This window comes from Erpetoichthys calabaricus, chromosome 15 (genome assembly GCF_900747795.2).
Source record: "Erpetoichthys calabaricus chromosome 15, fErpCal1.3, whole genome shotgun sequence".
Classification (NCBI taxonomy): Eukaryota; Metazoa; Chordata; class Cladistia; order Polypteriformes; family Polypteridae; genus Erpetoichthys; species Erpetoichthys calabaricus.
Genome location: NC_041408.2, coordinates 88,646,638 through 88,669,254, shown reverse-complemented (window position 1 = coordinate 88,669,254; position 22,617 = coordinate 88,646,638). Strand labels below are relative to the sequence as shown.

General features: G+C 41.8%; 1 protein-coding gene across 7 annotated transcripts in view; it reads right to left on the bottom strand.

Annotated features, from left to right (window-relative positions):
- Nucleotides 1-22,617, bottom strand: part of khdrbs2 (KH domain containing, RNA binding, signal transduction associated 2) — a 784,395-nt gene that overhangs the window by 411,992 nt on the left and 349,786 nt on the right. For 5 of the 7 annotated variants that reach the window (XR_007933519.1, XR_007933520.1, XM_051919154.1 and 2 more), the window contains exon 7: nucleotides 13,716-13,798. The exons of the other annotated variants lie outside the window; for them this stretch is intronic. Coding sequence is in view for 3 of the 5 variants with exons in the window: in XM_051919154.1 (XP_051775114.1) it covers nucleotides 13,716-13,798 (83 nt within the window). In the remaining 2 variants the exon portion in view is untranslated. The remainder of the gene's footprint in view (nucleotides 1-13,715; nucleotides 13,799-22,617) is intronic. 7 annotated transcript variants of the gene reach the window in all.

Below are 22,617 nucleotides of genomic sequence, written 5' to 3'. Positions count from 1 at the left end.
TGGTGAGAGATCAAAGCGAATGCGTAAAGCAAAATACTCCGTGGACTAACGTGTTGCCTATTATCTCTGAACTGAACTATGACTTGTCGGACTCAGATTTTGACACAAGTGATTGAAAACGAGTGTTGAGGTTCCAGCTTCAGCTGATTGGTCCCCAGCTAGTCGTTGTACAGTGATCCCTCGCTATATCGCGCTTCGTCTTTCGCGGCTTCACTCCATCGCGGATTTTAAATGTAAGCATATGTGAATATATATCGCGGATTTTTCACTGCTTCGCGGATGTCTGCGGTCTACAGTACATGTGCTTCCTCAGTTGATTTGCCCATTTGAATTCAAACCAGGTACGCTATTGGCGGATGGCTGAGAAGCTACCCAATCAGAGCATGTGGTTAAGTTCCTGTGTGCTGCTGATTGGGTCTCAGCGACGGAGTGCTGCATTAACCAGGAAGTCTAATCTCACTCATTCAGCATTAACGTGTCCAAGCACCAACAGAAGATGCAAATGATTGCAGAAAAGGTAAAAGTTTTGGATATGTTGAAGGAAGGGAACAGCTACACCGCTGCAGGACACCATTACAGCATCAATGAGTCCACGATTCTTTTTATTTAAAAAGGAGGAAAAGCATATAAGATCTACGACCGCAGTGTCCTTTAACCAGGGTGCAAAACGAGTTGCAAGTGGACGTGATTAGGCAGTAGTCTGGATGGAATCTGCTTTAGGGGATTTGGATTGAAGAGTGCTGGAAGAAGAACAACGGCGATGCTACACAGTCGCCTGAAGAGGCTCCTTTAGAAGAGCTGTAACGCTCTCCTTTGTTGTGCAGTAAAATTAAACTCATCGTTATCGGACAAGTCATCGTGTCATTGTTGGTGAGTAACCATAATTAATTATTTACGTACAGTACGTATTACATGTACATAGTTAGTGTCACTGTACACACAATTTACTGTATACAATTTTCTTGCATTGTACGTATTTATTGCTGGTGGCCTGTCTGTCGTAATGGCTGTAACATATGTGATATCGGAGACGCTCGATATCTTTAAAATAATATTTAGGTTTTACTGTATGTAAACTGTTTACATACATAATTTCAACGAATCTTACCTAATATCTAAGAGAATACAAAGGGTTTATGCTGTATAATTGTGCGGGAAATGTTTATAATAGTGTGGGAGAGTTTATAAGGGCTTAAAATATATAAAAACAACCATATAAACATATGGTTTCTACTTCGCGGATTTTCTTATTTCGCGGGTGGCTCTGGAACGCAACCCCCGTGATGGAGGAGGGATTACTGTACTGACAATGTTCGCCAGGGCGGACTGCCACTTAACAATGGTAAGAGGTAGAAAGCAGATTGCAAGCCCGCCACACATTCTTGGCAAGATGGCCGCCACAGCATGCAGCAACAGACGTTTTTACGTTGATTTCTATGTGAAACCATTGCTTTTCAGAAACTATGTTTTTTGAAATAAATATTCAGCCCTCAAAGAGTTAAGAAATGGCAGTTCACAGCAGCGCGGTCTGGAAAGCCAAGAAAACTTTCTAGAAGAACCGCTCATTGGATCGATGGAAAGGCAGATAGAAATCCCCGTTTGACTGCAAAAGACCTTCAGGAAGATTTAACGGACTCTGGAGTGGTGGTCCACTAAAATCATCTGCTCCATCCTAGATCTCAGAATGTCTCTCACCTCACACTCCAAAGCGTAACCTCAGATCTTCAAATGAGGGTCTGCTTAGAATTCCAGGAGCTAAACTGAAAAGTTAAGGGGTGAGGCGGGCGGGCGGCCTTCTGCTGTTAGGCACCTCACATCTGGAAGAGCTGACCGATAGAAACTCGCCAGGCTGATACGGTGGAGCACTTTAATAAACTGCTAACAACTCATTATGTTAACATGGCCTTCTCAGAGCTTCACTTTAGTTTAATCCTGATGCTCTGTATATTTATTTAATTATCATTATCATTCATGGTGGCTCCATAATCCGTACTGACCCCCTAACTCTTCTCTGCTGTTCTTATTTCCAGTTCTCTGTGATCTGGCGGCCCCCACCACCTGACCAGGGCACAAGTGCAGTCTCTCCATTGGTGGATTAAAGGCCAGAGGTCCACATGAAATCAAATTCTTCAATGTGAAACCCTGAATACCATGAGGACTGATGGTGAGGTAGGAATGGGGGCTGGCTGGGTGGTCTCCTGGCCTCGGAGCCCCTGCACATTTTTTTTTTTTCTTTTTTAGTTTGGTTTTTCTGTCCTCTCTGGCCACCAGACCTTACTTTTACTCTTTGTTAATTAGTTTTGCCCAATTTTATTTTTTATATTTTGTCTTTTTTCTCTTCCTTCATCCTGTAAAGCACTTTACGCTCCATCATTTGTATGAAATATGTGCTACAAAAATGAATGTTGTTGTTGTTCTACTGATTGTGACGACGCCTGAACATAATGTGACCTTCATGGTAGAGTTCCTATGTCCCAGCCACAAAGTTTAGAGCCTGAAGTTTGCAAATGAACATCCTCTAACCAAGCCTGATGCATGTCCTGGGAACAAGTCCTGTGGACTGATGAGGATGATGATGATGATCGCTTTGGTTTCAGATCCACTGCGGTGGCGCACAGAGCCAAGATTGATGACAATGGTGTCGCGGTCCACATACTTCTGGACCGGACAGTGCAGTGTATGAGTGGCTGAGGGATCAGAATGAGAAGCTCCCACTTGCACTTCACTTCCTTTGTTCACTCATCTCCACTTCTGCCATTGTGTTTATAAAGAAAAAACAAATAAACACAAAACGGCTTCTTCTGACACGAGCAGCATTTCAGAGAAAGCAGAATTATCGGCAGCTTGACCTGGCAGACTATTTTTAACAAACGCTCAGTGGATTGGCTTAATGCGCTCATATTCTGCACTGGAGAAACATTTTGATGCGATTCCGCACATCTCCTGGCTTTCTTTGTGCGAGATGCTCTAAATACAGTAATTGCTGAATTGCATTCTCTGCACTACGCGTCCGCGTGAGCAATTACTCACTTGTGCATTGCCTAAGCTCTAAGAATAGGCCTTTACAGTCTGAGCAGGTCTGCAGAATAATCTCCGGGGAGCGTAAGATGATTAGCAAGTGATGACACTCGGATACTTTACAGCGTAACCGCAGACATCCATATATCAATTTTTCTGAACTTGTCTTTCTCACTTTGGACGCAAGGGAGGAATTGAGATGCCAGCCCATCATGGAGACACACTTAACAGTACCTGCACACCCCACCCTCACTTCATCAACGGCCCTGTTTAGAAGCCCCTGAATGCAACCAACCTGTGCAATGTTTGGACACAGAAGGAAATTGAAGTAGCTGGAGAAAATCTACACAGACATAGGAAGACTAAACGCTGTAGATATTGAGCGGGCCCAGCTTTGAATCGAAAGTCTCTAGAGCTATAAAGGTAGCAGCACTAGCCAACTGTGGCAATTTGCAAGCCCAACCAATGAAGCAAAACTTAATATTTCAGAAGGCATCTGGCATTTCAGTTTTCAACTAGTGAAACACGCAGACCTCCGATCTCATGCGTTTCTTAATCTTTGTCGTTCTTTCAATTCTGTATTCCATAATTGACACTCACGAGACGGCAGTTCTTTTTATGGTGTTTTCTTCATTATGCCATTGGCCTCTGCGATTTGCTTGGTGCTCAGCAGATGGTGCTACTCTTTTTTCTTCTTCTTATTACAGTGTCCATTTATGTCATTGGTCTCTGCGATTTGCTTGATGCTCAGCAGATGGCGCTACTCTTTTTTCTTCTTCTTATTACAGTGTTCTTCATTATGTCATTGGTCTCTGCAGATTTGCTTGCTGCTCAGCAGATGGCGCTACTCTTTTTCTTCTTCTTATTACAGTGTCCATTATGTCATTGGTCTCTGCGATTTGCTTGATGCTCAGCAGATGGCACTACTCTTTTTTCTTCTTCTTATTACAGTGTCCATTATGTCATTGGTCTCTGCGATTTGCTTGATGCTCAGCAGATGGCGCTACTCTTTTTTCTTCTTCTTATTACAGTGTTCTTCATTATGTCATTGGTCTCTGCGATTTGCTTGATGCTCAGCAGATGGCGCTACTCTTTTTTCTTCTTCTTATTACAGTGTTCATTATGTCATTGGTCTCTGCGATTTGCTTGATGCTCAGCAGATGGCGCTACTCTTTTTTCTTCTTCTTATTACAGTGTTCTTCATTATGTCATTGGTCTCTGCGATTTGCTTGATGCTCAGCAGATGGTGCTACTCTTTTTTCTTCTTATTACAGTGTTCTTCATTATGTCATTGGTCTCTGCGATTTGCTTGATGCTCAGCAGATGGCGCTACTCTTTTTTCTTCTTCTTATTACAGTGTCCATTATGTCATTGGTCTCTGCGATTTGCTGATGCTCAGCAGATGGCGCTACTCTTTTTTCTTCCTCTTATTACAGTGTTCTTCATTATGTCATTGGTCTCTGCGATTTGCTTGGTGCTCAGCAGATGGCGCTACTCTTTTTTCTTCTTTTTATTACAGTGTACTTTGTCATGTCATTGGTCTCTGCAATTTGCTTGATGCTCAGCAGATGGCACTACTCTTTTTTCTTCTTCCTATTACGGTGTTCTTCATCATGTCATTGGCCTCGATTTCTCAAAGTTTGCCATCCTCGCATTCTGTATCCCGCACTTGACATTCAGCAGGTGGCGCGGCTCATCTTCTTCTTCTTATTACAGTGTTCTTTGTCACATTGTTGGTCTCTGCGATTTGCTTGATGCTCAGCAGATGTTGATGGTCTTCTTTTTCTTGCCACAATGTCACTTCATTTGCAGATTACTGCAGCCTCAGCAAAATGACCTGTTCTTGTGGGTCCATTATGGCAAAGTAAACTATATTTTTTTAATTTCCAGAATGTTTTAGGTCATAAGCTTTTGATCAAAACCATGATGAAATGTCAGAGTATCCGTGAGCTTAAATCATCCATCCATCCATTTTCCAGCCTGCTGAATCCGAATACAGGGTCATGGGGGTCTGCGAGCTTAAATCAAGTGTGAGAAATACCACACTGCACTAAATCACCTGGAGTCCATGTGCTGCATTTTGAAAAGCACAATCATCTCTCAAGTAAAGGAGGTGAATCGCCCAAGGGGCATGTAAGGGGTCTTAATATGGCCTTGTGTGTGAGCACACATTTGGGAAAATCAAAATCTTCTACTGAGTTCTCAAAAACTTCCATCAAATCCTCAACGATCCCACACACTGGCACTGAACAGATTCTTATAATGCCGAAATAAAACATCCAGATATACGAGACTGGAACACACGTCCATCACTGACATGGCAGATTCATATAAGCCACTAGGCAGGAGGCTGTTAAGTTTTTTTACTTTATGTATTTCCATATGTATGTATGTTCTATTTAGGTATACATGTTGAGGTTCACATATATGTGGTTCCTTAGACTAGATTTCTCTTTTCAATTTTTTTATATTTAAAATCTTATCTATGCAAGTATCTGCTTAGGCACAAACAAAATGAATTTCCATATATTGGACAATAAAGTTAAACATGGAGTTGAAGTTTGAGTTGTTAAACTTGAAATTGGAATTAAAGTTGAAGTTGGAGCTGAAGTTAAACTTGGAGTTGAAATTGGAGTTCGAGTTAAAATTAAAGTTGAGGTTAAAGTTAAAAGTAGAGCTGACGTTGAATTTAAACTCTGAGTTGAAGTTGGAATTAGAGTTAATTTTATACTTGAGTTGAAGTTGAAAATAAACTTGGAATATGTAGCTGGAGTTGAAGTTGGAGTTGAAGTTGCAGCTGAAGTTAAACTTGGAGTTGAAGTTGAATTTAAACTCAGATTTTAAGCTGGATTTAAAGTTGAAGTTGGAGCCGAGTTTAAACTTGAAGTTGAGGTTGAAGTTAAACTCAGATTTGAATTTAGAGTTGGAGTTCAAGTTGAGATTGAAGTTGCAGATGAAGTTGAAGTTAAGCTCAGAGTTGAAGTTGAAGTTAAACTCAGATTTTCAGATGGATTTAAAGTTGAAGTTGGAGCTGAGTTTAAACTTGAAGTTGGAGTTGAAGTTGAGGTTGAAACTGAAGTTAAACATTTAGTTGAAGTTGAATTTAAATTCAGATTTGAATTTAGAGTCAGAGTTCAAATTGAGATTGAAGTTGCAGAGGAAGTTGAAGTTAAGCTCAGAGTTGAAGTTGAATTTAAAGTTGACGTTGGAGCTGAAATTAAACTCAAGAGTTGATGTTGAAAATAAACTTAGAACATGTAGCTGGAGTGAAACTCGGAGTTGAAGTTGAAGTTGAAGTAGCTGAATTTGAATTTAAACTTAGAGTTGGAGTTGAAGTTGCAGCTGAAGTTAAACTTGGAGTTGAAGTTGAATTTAAACCTAGATTTAAAGTTGAAGTTGGAGCCGAGTTTAAACTTGACGTTGAGGTTGAAGTTGAAGTTAAACTCAGATTTGAATTTAGAGTTGGAGTTCAAGTTGAGATTGAAGTTGCAGATGAAGTTGAATTTAAGCTCAGAGTTGGAGTTGAAGTTAAACTCAGATTTGAAGCTGGATTTAAAGTTAAAGTTCAGTTTGAAGTTGAAGTTGAAATTGAAATTAAACTCAGAGTTGAAGTTGGATTTGGAGTTAAAGTTGGAGTGAAGCGGAGAAACATTGGCAAATTTATGAACTCATCTCTCTTGAAATTAGGAAATCTTCTGTGTGTCCTCCACTACAAATTAGTTTATTGTTTCAGTTTACCTTGGCAGCAGTTACTTCAACTTGTAAATGTTTTATATTATTTTCTTTTGTTAATTCCATGGCTGCTCCTCATAGCAGAATGGGTGGCAGCTGAAGGCAAGTGCGCTTTGGCATCTGATCCCCGGATACTGAGCCGTTCTCTACCGAGATGCTGATGACAGCAGTAAACAGTAAAGTGCACAAGCAGCCAAAGGAAAGACAACGTCAAGAGGGCACAGCTTGTTATCTCGATGAACTTCAATTCCTTTACTGTCCTCCACTAATAAAAAGACCGGATGGCAAACAACCCAGTAGACTGTTCTGGTTCTGGCGTGACGCCGTTCTCCTTGAGTGTTGCCGGTTTGTTCGTTTTTTATAAAGTATGTTGTCAATATCTTTTATTTTCTAATGATCTTTTTGTTTTGTAATTATGTTATTTGTGTTTGTTTCCCCTTTGTCCCTTTATGTTGAACCACGGGGAGCAGGGCCTAGCAGCTAATGGGGGTGCCACTGGAGCCCCTCTTTAAGAGCTCATCAGACGTCAGCGTTCACTTGTGTTTTTGGCTGCTCTGCTCCTGTTTGTTGTCGTATTAATGTCTCCCAGGTCAGGGTTCGTTCACTTTGAGTGACACTGCCATTAACACAGTTTCCGTTTCCTGTTGAGTGGAGGAGAACTCTCCGGAAGACTACTGATGTCACTTCCTGACAGAACAGTGCCAGCTCCGCCCCTTCCTCCTCTACTTAAACAATCCTTTAAAAGGAAATCCACCATCCATCTAGAGCCCGACCTCAGACCAGTTTCCGTTATTAGAAGCCATTTGCAGGTGACAAGCGCCTTCCGACCATTCATCGTGCAGAGTTCTTTTGGCCATCTTGGGCATCAAATGGGGTGTCCATCGAGATCCCTCGGCCTTCTTCTGCACACTTACCCATTTGAAACACGTCCTGTTCACCCCAGACGTAGCAGCACATCATTTTCAAGTATCCAGTCGTTTGATAAATAGACTTTTTGCTCATAGGCTGTGTCTGGTAAATAATCCCGGCAATAATAGAAATTGCAGCGACGTGCTGGCGACCCCTTCGTGATATTATTTAACCGAGTAAAAAAAAAAAAAATGATTCTCCCCCATGAAAGAGGTCCACGACAAGCCCACAGGATGCTTACTGATGTGTTTAGTTTGCTTGCAATTTTGAAATGCGACTGAACTTACTGGAAATTGAAACAAAGCAAAACGGACGCCTGCTGCGTCGGAGGTCAGAAACGAGGGCGGTCATGGTGGACCCCATGAGAGAAGGCCCTCAAGTGCAGGAGGAGCAAACATGAAGGTCTAGGCTGGAGGACGAGGTTCGAGTTCGTGGAGACTGGCAACCTGCACTCGGCATCACGGTTTAAAGTCCTTGTCTTGGATTATAAGGGGTGACCACTTTCTACACAGGGCAAGCGTCCTTCCAAATCCGTCCACAATGGATTCTCATGAAGCTACTGTCTGTGTTTCTGTGGAAAAATTAATAAAACTCCTTCCAGCCCGGCAATCTGACATCATTGGATCTTAAAGGATTCAGACGCACGGGCTTTAATAAAACTGAAAGCCAAAAAGCGAGAAACGCTAAACATGCAGACGTGTAGAAAACTCCTGCCAGTGAGCACACAAAGCCAATATGGCCAGCAAGGATGACAATCAACAGAAGAGGCTGCTGTTTACATTTGAATTCAAATGAATGGATGCCACGATTACCCGGGATTTACATCTCCAGCCTGTGCTGCTGTCACCGCTCAAAGTGGCCAAACTCCTGCCTAATGAGCACATAAACAGAATAAATGGACTTTACAGTTTTCGCTCCCAAACAGATTTCAAGCAGACACATGCAAACATGAGCTTGTCTCCTCCGCTTAAATCCGGCGCTACCAACACGTCAATAGTGAGTAACAGACGGATGAAATGTGAGCGTTAGGCTCCATAGCAAAAGAAGACTCCAGAGAGGCTCCTCTATCATAACGTGCAAAGGTGAAGGAAAACGGAGCAGCAGGCATCTGAATGCAAACGACGCGGGTTTTACTCCTTTTGCAGTGCCAGTTTCTCGCCTGGCACGATACAAGTGAAAATTAGCAGGAATGCTGGAACGTTTACAAATGTAAAGTGTGCCATGCGATGAGTCCTCCTGCCAGGAACACAAAGGACACTCATTGGGTCACATGGGACAGAGGACGCTTTCAGCTGGGACGACATCCAGCGAGAGGAGGGTGGCACCCCTCCAAGCACTGCCGTGGAATGGGTGGAGTTTGCCAGTCGGTGCCAAGCCCTGTCACTGCAGGACTCGAGTCAATTCAGTTCAGTTCTGTGAAGCTCTCTCCACCGAGTGCTGGCACAGAGCGCTGTGACAAGTTCTCAGGCAAAATGCAAGGACAGACTTCACTAATTACATAATGAGTAGTGACGGGCATTTCCATTCAGTTTTTGTTTTCTCAAACTACTAAAGGAAGTGAAAAATTTCACTTGAGTTTCCCTTAAAAGAAACAAAAAATCTTTTGTGGGTGTGGTCCCCCTTGAATGAATTGCAAATATTTATTACATTATAGTTTAATTATGCCGATAATTCATATTGTATAATACAAACCTCCTTCATAGCACGAAGCATAACAAAATAGTATTAATGCATAATTAAAATAAGGCACTAAGTTTGAGAATCATTAAGTGAATGGGACTTGTGCAGCTCGTTCTCAGGTAATGATTCAGGTCACAAATCTAATTATCGAGAATTGTGTGACTCGTTCTCAGGTAATGATTCAGTGCACAAATCAAATATTGAGAATTCGGTGTCTTAGATAGATAGATAGATAGATAGATAGATACTTGCTCTTGAGTAATGATTTCGTTTCATGAGTCGAATGAGAATCATGGGATATGTTTGTGAATGTAATGAACAAGAGTGTCGTAGTGCATTCTCAGGTAATGATGCAGTTCACAAATCTAATTATCGAGAATTGTGTGACTCGTTCACGGGTAATGATTCAGTTCACAAATCAGATACTGAAAATGCTGTGTCTTGTTCTTGGGTAATGATTCAGTTCATGATTCAAATTAACGAGACTCACGTGATTTGTTTGTGAATCAAGTGAGCAAGAATGGCACAGCTGATTCTCAGGTAATGATTCAGTTCACAAATCAAATACTGAGAATTCGGTGTCTTGTTCTTGAGTAATGATTTCGTTTCATGAGTCAAATGAGAATCATGGGATATGTTTGCTAATCAAATGAACAAGAATGTCATCATTCATTCTCAAGTAATGATTCAGTTCACAAATCTAATTATCGAGAATTGTGTGACTCATTCTCAGGTAATGATTCAGTTCACAAATCTAATTATCGAGAATTGTGTGACTTAGTCTCAGGTAATGATTCAGTTCACAAATCTAATTATCGAGAATTGTGTGACTCGTTCTCAGGTAATGATTCAGTTCACAAATCTAATTATCGAGAATTGTGTGACTTAGTCTCAGGTAATGATTCAGTTCACAAATCAAATACTGAGAATTCGGTGTCTTGTTCTTGAGTAATGATTTCGTTTCATGAGTCGAATGAGAATCATGGGATATGTTTGTGAATATAATGAACAAGAATGTCATCATTCATTCTCAAGTAATGATTCAGTTCAAAAATCTAATTATCGAGAATTGTGTGACTCGTTCTCAGGTAATGATTCAGGTCACAAATCAAATATTGAGAATTTGGTGTCTTGTTCTTGAGTAATGATTTCGTTTCATGAGTTGAATGAGAATCATGGGATATGTTTGTGAATGTAATGAACAAGAGTGTCGTAGTGCATTCTCAGGTAATGATGCAGTTCACAAATCTAATTATCGAGAATTGTGTGACTCGTTCACGGGTAATGATTCAGTTCACAAATCAGATACTGAAAATGCTGTGTCTTGTTCTTGGGTAATGATTCAGTTCATGATTCAAATGAACGAGAATCACGTGATTTGTTTGTGAATCAAGTGAGCAAGAATGGCACAGCTCATTCTCAGGTAATGATTCAGTTCACAAATCAAATACTGAGAATTCGGTGTCTTGTTCTTGAGTGATGATTTCATTTCATGAGTCAAATGAGAATCATGGGATATGTTTGCTAATCAAATGAACAAGAATGCCATCATTCATTCTCAAGCAATGATTCAGTTCACACATCTAATTATCGAGAATCGTGTGACTCGTTCTCAGGTAATGATTCAATTCACAAATCTAATTATCGAGAATTGTGTGACTCGTTCACGGGTAATGATTCAGTTTGCGAATCAAATAAGTGAGAATTTTGTGACCCGTTCCTGAGTAAGGATTCAGTTCACGGATCAGATACTGAGAATCATGTGTCTTGCTCTCAGGTAAAGATTCAGTCAGTCAAATGAAAGAGAATTTTGTGACTCGTTCCTGGGTGATTCAGTTTCCAAATCAAATGAACAATAATTGTGCAACTTATTCTCGGGTAATGATTCAGTTGACAAATCAAACATTGGGAATCGGTTCTCTTACTCTTGGGTAATGATTCAGTTCATGAGTCAAATGAATGAGAATCATGTGATTTGTTTGCGAATCTAATGAACAAGAATGTCATAGTGCATTCTCAAGTAATGATTCAGTTCACAAATCTAATTATCGAGAATTGTGTGACTCGTTCTCAGGTAATGATTCAGCTGACAAATCAAACATTGGGAATCGTGTCTCTTACTCTTGGGTAATGATTCAGTTCATAAGTCAAATGAACGAGAATCATGTGATTTGTTTGTGAATCAAATGAACAAGAATAGAGTAATTCATTCTCAAGTAATGATTCAGTTCACAAATCTAATTATTGAGAATTGTGTGACTCGTTCTCAGGTAATGATTCAGGTCACAAATCCAGTTATCAAGAATTGTGTGACTCGTTCACGGGTAATGATTCAGTTTGCGAATCAAATAAGTAAGAATTTTGTGACCCGTTTCCTGGGTAAGGATTCAGTTCATGAAGCAGATACTGAGAATCACGTGTCTTGTTCTCAGGTAAAGATTCAGTTCATGAGTCAAATGAACAAGAAATGTGTAACTCATTGTCCGGTAATGATTCAGTGCACAAATCAAATATTGAGAATTCTGCGTCTTGTTCTTGGGTAATGATTCCATTCATAAGTCAAATGAACGAGAATCACGTGATTTGTTTGTGAATCAAATGAACAAGAATGGTGTAACTCATTCTTGGGCAGTGATTCATTTCACAAAACTAATTATCAAGAATGGTGTGACTTGTTCTTGGGTAATGATTCGGTTTACAAATCAACTGAATGAGGATTTTGTCCCTCGTTCCTGGGTAAGGATTCAAGTCGTGAATGAAACGAATGAGAATCGTGTTACTCATTCTCAGGCAATGACTCCGTTCATAAACCAAATACTGAGAATCGTGTGTCATCTTCTCGGGTAATGATTCGGTTCTTGATTCAAATGAACGAGAATCACCTGTCCTTTTAATTAGCCTGCTGATTCTCTGGGCCTCTCCTGAAGTGAAGTTACCAGCCCATGCACACCACACTGGCCATCACAGAGTTGTAGAAGATGTGAAGGATGTCACTTCCCAAATTAAAGAAGCACAGTCTCCTAAGGAAGAAGAGTCTGCTCTGAGCATTCTTCTCTAGTTTGCCTGTTTCATGAGACCAAACCAACCTGTCACTAAAATGGACCACCAAGTACTTGTAGAATTGGACCACCTCCACATCCACATCCTTGAAGAGTGACCATGTACACAGAGGCTCTTTGGTGGGGTGAACGTCAATAAGTAGTTCCTTGGTTTTGCGGATGTTAAGATGCAGACGGTTCTCTTTCTGCAGCAAAAGGCAAAGTTCTCCCCCTGACTCCTCTCCTTTGTCTCATCCCTCTTTATCAACAGAACCCACCAGAGCAGAATCAACTGAGAATTTCTACAAGTGACGTGACCTGCTGTTATATTTGTAGTCTGAGGTGTACAGAGTGAAGAGAGAGGCAGACAGGCCTGGTCCTTGTGGTGCTCACACAGTCCTTGAGTCTCACAAACTGTGGCCTGTCAGACAGATGGTCCATCATCAGGACACCAGAGTCCCATCCACCTCCGTATCTCTGTGTTTACCCCTTAAGAGGGAAGACTGGATGGTATAGAAGGTACTGGACAAATCAATAAACTTCATCCTCACAGTGCTTGTGGAGCAGATCAATAATTGCAGCCTCCACTCCAATCTTTGTTTGATAGGTAAACTGCAGTGGGTCCAGGTGGTCTACCACAAGAGGACCAGCCTCTCAAAGCTCTTCCTGATGCGAGATGTACCATAAGTGCCACTGGTGTGTAGTCATCAGGTGAAGAGGCGCCTGCCTTCTTGTGAACAGAAGCTAACGAGACCTAACCTAACAATACATTTCATTTGAATGAAAATAAGACCCCAGAGTCTGGTAGGGTCTCACCATTCAACTACTGAATCATCTAACTGTGATGTCTGAAACAGTCTTTTATGGGCAGATACCGAGAAATCTGCTGGCTTTTAAATATGCATTTCCGGATTTGAAATGAAAAGCCATTACACCAGAAAACAAGCAATTACTCGAAAACATTTGCTACCATAAAAGTCTTTACGTTATTAATTGCCATCACCAGAATTTCAAACGGAATGATCTTGTAAAGGAGAGATGTCGACAGGAACATTTTTATAACGTTGATTTGGCAGCAGACCATAATTTCTGCCTCGGCTCAATGAAACATGCTACGCTGTGGCGTATTGTTATTATCACTCAAAGAGAACATTAGCATATAGAAGAGCAACCTGTGCCGTGCGCTCTGTATGCGGGCCCAGGACGTGTGCATTTTATTTATTTTTTTCTTTGCTACGACATATGAATAAATGGAAATGTACAAGTTGCTCTTGAATTATCTCGTGAGATGACAGCTGTTGCTCAGTTTCAGCATTCCAAAAAAGTGTAAAGGCTCACCTTTGTGTTTGGCTTCCATAATTGTTATCATAAGAGTCATAGGCTTGGTCATCGTATCCGCCATCATACCCATCATCGTATCCCTAAGGGGGGGAAAAAAACAAAAGTAAATCGGATTAGTCAAACAGTCAGTGGTCTCACTGCATGGGATACATACACAGTATGTCTGGAGGCCACCGGGAGTGCTTAAAAGTGGGTGGGCTCACTGAGCGTCACATTTCTAAACCAATCCGATGCCTCGTGGAGGCGGAGCTCAGAGCAGTGGGCGGGGATTTTGAACTGCAAAAGATCAGAGGTGCTCCTGTCGACCCGGTCAGACAGACGGCAAACTTCTGAATGACAAACTATCCACAAAAAAAAAAATCCTATTAGATATACCGTATATACTCGCGTATAAGTCGGGGTCTCGAAACCTGAAATCAGACTCCGACTTATACGCTGTAGCAGTAGGGGGCGCTAGAGCTCCCTTGAACCCTCAGGTACCACTCCAAACACAGGGTAAAATTATAATTATTATTTATGTTATAATAACTATGTGCACAAAGGACCCTCCACTCCACACTACACATACAAGTACTCTACAATAATCAATAATCACCAATCCTCCTCTCCCAGACACTTCGCCACCCTACCTCCCAGCTCAGCTCGACGTCTGGGATTTCCCATAGTCCTTTTATAGTCCTTGACCTGGAAGTGTTTCGCCCTCTCTGTCCACGTGACTAGGAACACTTCCAGGTCATATAACAACTCCATTTCTTCACCCCGGAAGCACGCCGTTCCTTCCGGTCATGTGTTCATGACGGACTTCCGGGTTATAGGGCACATAGCAGTCTGAGAGCCTCCCCACAGCAGCTCCCGGTGGTCCCCATGGTATCCAGCAGGGCTGCGCATACAAACTACAAGGTCCATAAGGCCCTGCTGGAATTCGGGGAACCTCCATGCTGTTGGGAGAGCTCCACCTGGTGGCCTGGAGGTGGAGGTGCCGGAATATATGGCCGGCAATCCCTCACAACGCCCGTTTCAAAATATGACACTTGCATTTTTTTTTGACATGTTCTTGCCTCCTTCAATCTCACACCAGTTTCTCATAAAAATCGAATTTTGTTGAAGCAGCGCAGTTACCAGTTAATAGATAGATAGATAGATAGATAGATAGATAGATAGATAGATAGATAGATAGATATATAGATAGATAGATAGATAGATAGAGTGAAAGGCACTATAAAATAGATAGATAGATAGAGTGAAAGGCACTATAAAATAGATAGATAGATAGATAGATAGATAGATAGATAGATAGATAGATAGATAGATAGATAGATAGATAGATAGATAGATAGATAGATAGATAGATAGATACTTTATTAATCCCAATGGGAAATTCACATTCTTCAGCAGCAGCATACTGATACAATAAATAATATTAAATTAAAGAATGATAATAATGCAGGTGAAAAACAGACAATAACTATGTATAATGTTAAATGTTAACGTTTACCCCCCCGGATGGAATTAAAGAGTCGCATAGTTTGGGGGAGGAACGATCTCCTCAATCTGTGTAATCCATCCATCCATTTTCCAACTCGCTGAATCCGAACACAGGGTCACGGGGGTCTGCTGGAGCCAATCCCAGCCAACACAGGGCACAAGGCAGGGAACCAATCCTGGGCAGGGTGCCAACCCACTGCAAGACACACACAAACACACCCACACACCAAGCACACACTAGGGCCAATTTAGAATCGCCAATCCACCTAACCTGCATGTCTTTGGACTGTGGGAGGAAACCGGAGTGCCCGGAGGAAACCCACGCAGACACGGGGAGAACATGCAAACTCCACGCAGGGAGGACCCGGGAAGCGAACTCGGGTCTCCAGGTCACCCAACTGCGAGGCAGCAGCGCTACCCACTGCGCCACCGTGCCGCCCAATCTGTGTAATAATAATAATAATAATAATAATAATTCTTTACATTTATATAGCGCTTTTCTCAGTACTCAAAGCGCTATCCACACAGGGAGGAACCGGGAAGCGAACCCACAATCTTCCACAGTCTCCTTACTGCAAAGCAGCAGCACTACGGCGGAGTGGTGGCTCTGAGGGTTGGGATCTGCACTGGCAAATCGGGAAGGTTGCCAGTTCGAATCCTGTAAATGCCAATTGGGACTCGGCTCTGTTGAGCCCTTGAGCAAAGCCCTTAACCTGCAATTGCTGAGCACTTTGAGTAGTGAGAAAAGCGCTATATAAATATAAAGAATTATTATTATTATTAATTTCTTTCGCCGCTTCAATGACTTTTAATTTAAAACCAGCTTCATATTTTCTTTTGATCGGGCGCTCCATCGTAGATAAGGGATGCTCTTACGATAAAGATGTATGAGGGGGTGAGATACAAAAAAAACACAACTCAGTGCAAACGTCACTTCGGAATAGTTTGGGTATTACCGTGTGGTCACATAGGCACAATACATAGAAAAAGAAGGCCGTGTGCCCCGTGGTTACTCTCTCAGGTGGGCGTTAGCATATCGTAATCTCTTGGACCAATAGTGCGAGTTTTCCGCATTCGACTTATACGACCGACATTATAAAATACCGGAAATTATACAGTAAAATCAAGCACCGACTTATCCGCGGGAGAACTTTAACGCGAGTTTATAAGGTATGCATGTGTGTCACGTGTGCAGAGAGCACATTACATGTTTTAAAAAATAAACAACCTGTTGCAAGAGAAAACCGTTCTGAAGCCTCAGATTACACAATGGCATTTGGTGGCAAGTAGTGTGGTGAACTACCCATAAGCCATCACAAATGCAGTGTATGGTTAAGGTTTTGCACTTCAGACCCTGAAGGTGTGGGTTCAAATCCCACTACTGACACCTGTGTCACCATGAGCAAGTCACTTGACCTGCCAGTACTCCAATTGGAAAAACCAAAAAAAGAAATGTACGCAGTTGCATCATAAATGTTGTAATCCACCTTGGATGAAGACATCAGCCGAATAAGTAAAAATGAGCGATACGTCGTCCCAGGTGTGCTCTATGTTGTTCAGTGTTATGATGATAGTGAGCTTGAGAGAACTGGCAGCCATATTCATGAAAATATGAACTGCAAAATATGCATTTGAAGTAAACGGCGAGTTGCACCCCGTCGAAAGGACTGCCGTTAAGAGAGCGGATTACGAAGAACCACAGGAGACGCAGATTTCAGTACTCAGAACACCCAAATTGACAAATTTGCCAAACGACACCAGTAAAGCACAGATGAGGCCGCCCAACACCCACCTTCTGACTGCACGTCTGAACGAATAATTAAAGGAAGTTTCCATGACTGTCTAATCGGTAATGCAAACATGCCGTGACAAAATGGCCGCAGTGTTCTATCACGTTGTGTATGCGTAGACCACAATGCTTAACTAAACTCCGTTTGCTGCTGTTATGTCATATAGTGAGGCAATAGTTCCAATGACAGAGACACATCAGAGCAGACAGAGGCACTTCTCAAATGTGTGGATCTGTGGTGGTCTACGTTTGTCCATCTGTGTGTCTCCTCTGTCATTATAATCTCCAAATTAATCGTTAAGCTTGCCACGCATGCATGCATGTCTGAGGGTCGCCATTCCAAGCACTTCCCAGGTATGTGATACCACCCTGGGCTGCCGCTAACTGTCTTGTCGTTTTCTTCCTCCACAGTTCTGAGAAACCGCCCAGTGAGGGCAACTGACTCCGCCCCTTCTGGTCCCTGGACTACCAAAGAAAGACGGCCTGGAAGGAGGTGTCACTTAATAAGGGGACGACCTAAGCAAGGGGGCTCCATAACAACTGACCCCACAGCAGAGCCAGATTAATGTTAGCCACTCTCCTTACGTGGGAGTTGCTTTTGTTTCTGATTCTTTACACCATCGAGTGTCGTTTTTGTTAAGGACTGAAAGTAAACGGGGATGCGTGTTGTCAAGACCCTTCAATTACTTCAGTCAACTTGTGCTACTGAGCTCCTGGGCAGATGTCAACTGTTTTACCTTTTGATTTCCTTTCAGTGTCAACTCTTTTATTCAGTTTCTTTTGCTGTGTCCCTGAACCCCAACTTGTTTAGTTAAGTGCACGGACAGAAGGGATTAGTAGTGAGTGTCTGAGGTAGAAGCCCTTTGGGTGGAGACTTTGATTTCGCTACCAATTTTGTCCCCAGATGTTATTCTCATTTGAGAATCCAGCCCCTCGAAACTAAGCAATCACCAAATAAACCGTCCGGTCAGGTAAATTATGCAGGTCAGTTAGGGTCAGGATTTGTAAATCATTTTTGAAGAACCAGACCCCAGGTTTATACAACAGGATTACAGGTTTGTGAGTCACAAAATTAGACAAGGGACAATTAGACGGCTCACCGAGTGTCACACTTCTAAACCGATCCAACGCCTGAGTCACAAAATCTGACGCCAGACCCCATTAGCCTTTTCATTTCTTGCTCCTTTGTTCTTTACTTGCTGCATTTAATTTTAGGTGAGTGGAGAGCCGATAACTTTTCCAGCAGTAGTGTCCAATCCTAAAGAGGGAATTTTTTGCTTTGCACCTTTCCCCACCATAACCTATCGTCTGCGGGACAGGAGTGATAGCTTTAGACTCATCAAAAATTTCAATCTCCGGTTTTCGACGGATCTCAACGTTTTAGGGTCCCCTGATACCAAAGACAGCGGCTGTGTCACAGTTTCTTCAGGACGGTCTAGAGATAAGACGGCGGGACGGAAAAATACCAAACTCGAAACTTAAGGCTGTTATGAGATGACGATGTGCTGATTAGTTTGTGAGGAAAATTGTGCGAGAGAAAGAGGTCCTCTAGAGGAACCCTCAAATATCGTAATTCTGCGATTAATGATGAATTCTTCTCGTCCCTCGCTATCATAACAACTTATTTTATGATCAGAAAGATTGGCATCAGATAAGTAAATAATTACTGAAATGCTAGAGAAGATTCTTGGTTACTTGGTTCCTAGGGCGCTCACATCCAAATAATTTTTTTGTTCAGAAAGAATCAGGTGAAAGCCGTAAACTAGAGACGTGAAAGGATTGTAAACCGGGAATCAAATGAATCTTTTGATCAGGACAAGGGTGAAACAAGAATGACTGCCGAGAGTTACGAAAAATAAGTCTTCAACCGGAAAAGTATTAAGATCCAATCCCGGATACAACGGAAAGGACACATCAAAATTTATGTGGATGCATTGACGACGTCACACGTAGCGCAACCTCGGGTAAATTTTTGGAATCGTCACCCTGAGAACCATCGACGCCGTCTTCGCCAGAGTAGAGTGAGGTCCGCAAAGAAAACAAAATGACGTTGAGTCATAAAGGTAAGAAGAAGTTGTTTTCTCCAGAAGACTTGGATCAACCAAAAAGGTCAAACGTGAATTCTTTTGAGCTTTAACACTAGAATTACCAGAGCCTACAAAAAAACTCGTAGATCCGTCCCACCTTAAAACGCTTCGCACCTCTCCGTCAGCGTCTTTTGTCCTCTAAATGTGTGGATAAGCAGCAAACAGCAAGTAGCCTGCTGTCACACCCCCCTCCTCGCACAGTTGTCTCAGCTCAAGTCTGTTTACCTGCATGTCAGTTGCTTAGAGTTGTATAGAGTGAGAAGTCAAGCAAAATGACACCTTTTATAAATACTATATCGTTATTTTGAACACTTGCATTTCATGTGTGTTCCGTGTCTACAACGATCTATGTACAGTAAACACATCGTTAAAACAGAAACGTTTTTCATGTTTTGGTAACAATTGACAAAATGTAGACATGAAGTGTATAATGTGTGAAGCCTGAAGTCCAAATATCAAAGAAACACTTTCACAAAAGGTATAAATATAACAGAACAAGTGCGCTTCTATTCAAAAATATAACTGCAGAAAAACAATCCGCGTTAGGGTGCGACATTGACACGCATTTGCTACGAGTGCTTCAGTGGCGCAACGGTATCAAATGTTGACTGGTAATCAAAACTTCACAGGTTCGATCCCAGACGAGTCCATTTTGAGAAGTGAGCTGCACGTATTCTTACTATTTTAGAATAAAAACATACATTTGATTCCAGTCTGTAACAGCCGCTGTAATTTATGATATTTGTAAAGGTTAGCTTTGTTTGTTTTTTTATTCATGTTGAAAACCTGCTCCAGAGTGCTCTTGTACTTTTGCCATTGCTGTACTTTGTATACAGTATGTACATGGGAAGCTCTGCACACGTGACTTTATGCTGTGGGAAGTAAGTAAATAAATAAAGGTAAATAGGTAAATAACATTAGTCGTCATGATTTGAGTTTATAGTGTGTTATAGTGCATGTGTTATAGTGCATCTATGTGAAAACAGCAGTGTCATATTGGGGGGGAGTTGGGATCGTGAACGCGGCTGAGAGAATAAAACTGAATAAAAAAATAAACAAAGCTAACCTTTACAAGTATCATAAATTACACCGGGTGTTACAGACTGGAATCAAATGCATGTTTCTATTCTAAAATAGTAAGAATATGTGCAGCTCACTTCTCAAAATGGACTCGTCTGGGATCGAACCTGTGAAGTTTTGATTACCAGTCAACATTTGATACCGTTGCGCCACTGACACACTCGTAGCAAATGCGTGTCAATGTCGCACCCTAACGCAGATTGTTTTTCTGCAGTTATATTTTTGAATAAAAGCGCACTTGTTCTGTTATATTTGTACCATTTGTGAAAGTGTTTCTTTGATATTTGGACTTCAGGCTTCACACATTATACACTTCATGTCTACATTTTGTCAATTGTTACCAAAACATGAAAAACGTTTCTGTTTTAACGATGTGTTTACTGTACATAGATCGTTGTAGACATGGAACACACACGAAATGCAAGTGTTCCAAATAACGATATAGTATTTATACAAGGTGTCATTTTGCTTGACTTCTAACTCTATACAACTCTAAGCAACTGACATGCAGGTAAACAGACTTGAGCTGAGACAACTGTGTGAGGAGAGGGGTGTGACAGCAGGCTACTTGCTGGTTGCTGCTTATCCACACATTTAGAGGACAAAAGACGCTGACGGAGAGGTGCGAAGCGTTTTAAGGTGGGACGGATCTACGAGTTTTTTTTGTAGGCTCTGGTAATTCTAGTGTTAAAACCTCCTACAGAAGATGTAGGCTGACCCAAACATTACAAGAAAAAATCAAATAAAGAAATCATTTACAACAGTAGCAGTGATACTAGATATGCCAGCGTACAAAGAAATTCTTACTTGCATGTTCAACCAACATACGACATGTAGAAATGGCAAGATCCTAACATGACTGGGACTCTAGTGTGTCACAGGGCAGAAACAACACAGATGTCCTATCTACGTCTGCGACGTCACCCCGTGTCTCCTCACTATGTAATAATAATCATAAAATAATACATATTATTTATTCGTAGGCACCTTTCTAAACACTCAAGGACACCGAACAATAGATAAAACCCACATTATAAACAAAAATAAAATACAAAAATTAAAATCAGAGCAATTGTAATCAAAGAGAAAAAGCCATCTTAAACAGTAGTGAGAAAAGCGCTATATAAATGCAAAGAATTATTAATTATTATAGAAGGTCCTACAGTTGAGGAAAACCAACCCAGGAGGTCAAAGGAATTGCCTGCAGAGCTTAGAGACAGGATTGGGTTGAGGAACTGATCTGGGGACAGATACAAAAAACATTCCTGCAGCATTCAAGTTTCCCAAGAGCACGGTGGCCTCCATAATTCATAACTGGAGGAAGTTTGGAGCAACCACAATTCTTTCTACAGCTGGATGCCTGGACTGGACAATTGTGGTGAGAAGAGTCTTGGTAAGGGCTGTGACCAACAACCCCAGTGGTCACTATGGCTGATCTCCGGACAACCTTTGTGGAGATGGGAGAAACTCTCTACAGAAGAACAACCATCACTGCAACACTGTGATCTGGGGGTTAAGGCAGAGTTATCAGATGACACATGAGAACCCACTTGGAGCTTCCAAGAAGGCACCTAAAGGTCTCTCAGGCTAAACAAGATGAAACCAAGATTAGTGCCATACCGGGAGGAAACCAGGCACTGCTTATCACAGGCACACTGCCATTCCAACAGTGAAGCCTGGTGGTGGCATCATCAAGCTGTGGGGTTGTGTCTCAGTGGTAGGGGCTTGAAGACTTGACAGGGTTGAGGAAAAGCTGAATGGAGCAAAGGACAAAGATACGGGGATAGATATTTGGACAGCTTAGCTATTATCTAAACATATGAGCTTGATGGACTGAATGGCCTCCTCTCATTTGTCACATTTCTTATGTTCTTATGTATATCTTTATGAAGACCTTCTCCAGAGCACTCTGGATGTTAGATTGTGTCACGTCTCAGCCAGGGTTTGGAGTACCGTTCAGGTAGTGACATCACGCTTGGGTGTATACGTCCTAAATTATTCACACAAGTGCGCAGCAGTGTAAGGTGGAGTGGAGTGGAGTGGAGTGACCTTACAGGACACGTGAGTGGACGTTCTGCACATGTGCAACGCAAATCAGGCAGGTACCGTAGAACAGATCGGATATTAACAGCCCTATCCAACATGGCTGCTAAATCTCTGTGATGTCACACTGGCCTCAAAAAGCATCATGGGGTGCAAAGGAAAACAATAAGCACAGACGCTCACTGGTGAACTCAGCAAATTTCCTGCAAAACATTCTTGGGCAAATTTTGCTGATGGACAATTATAGACAGTAGGATTTGAGGCCATTTAAGTTACTTTTGGAGACAATAGAAGAACAGGACTGAGGAGCTCGAGTTCGGCTGAAAGGCCCCTTCTCATCATCTTTGTTCAGTCATTGGCACGAGTCGAACCCGCAGGCAAAGACCGAAACGAACTGAAAATCTGAGGCAGCCCC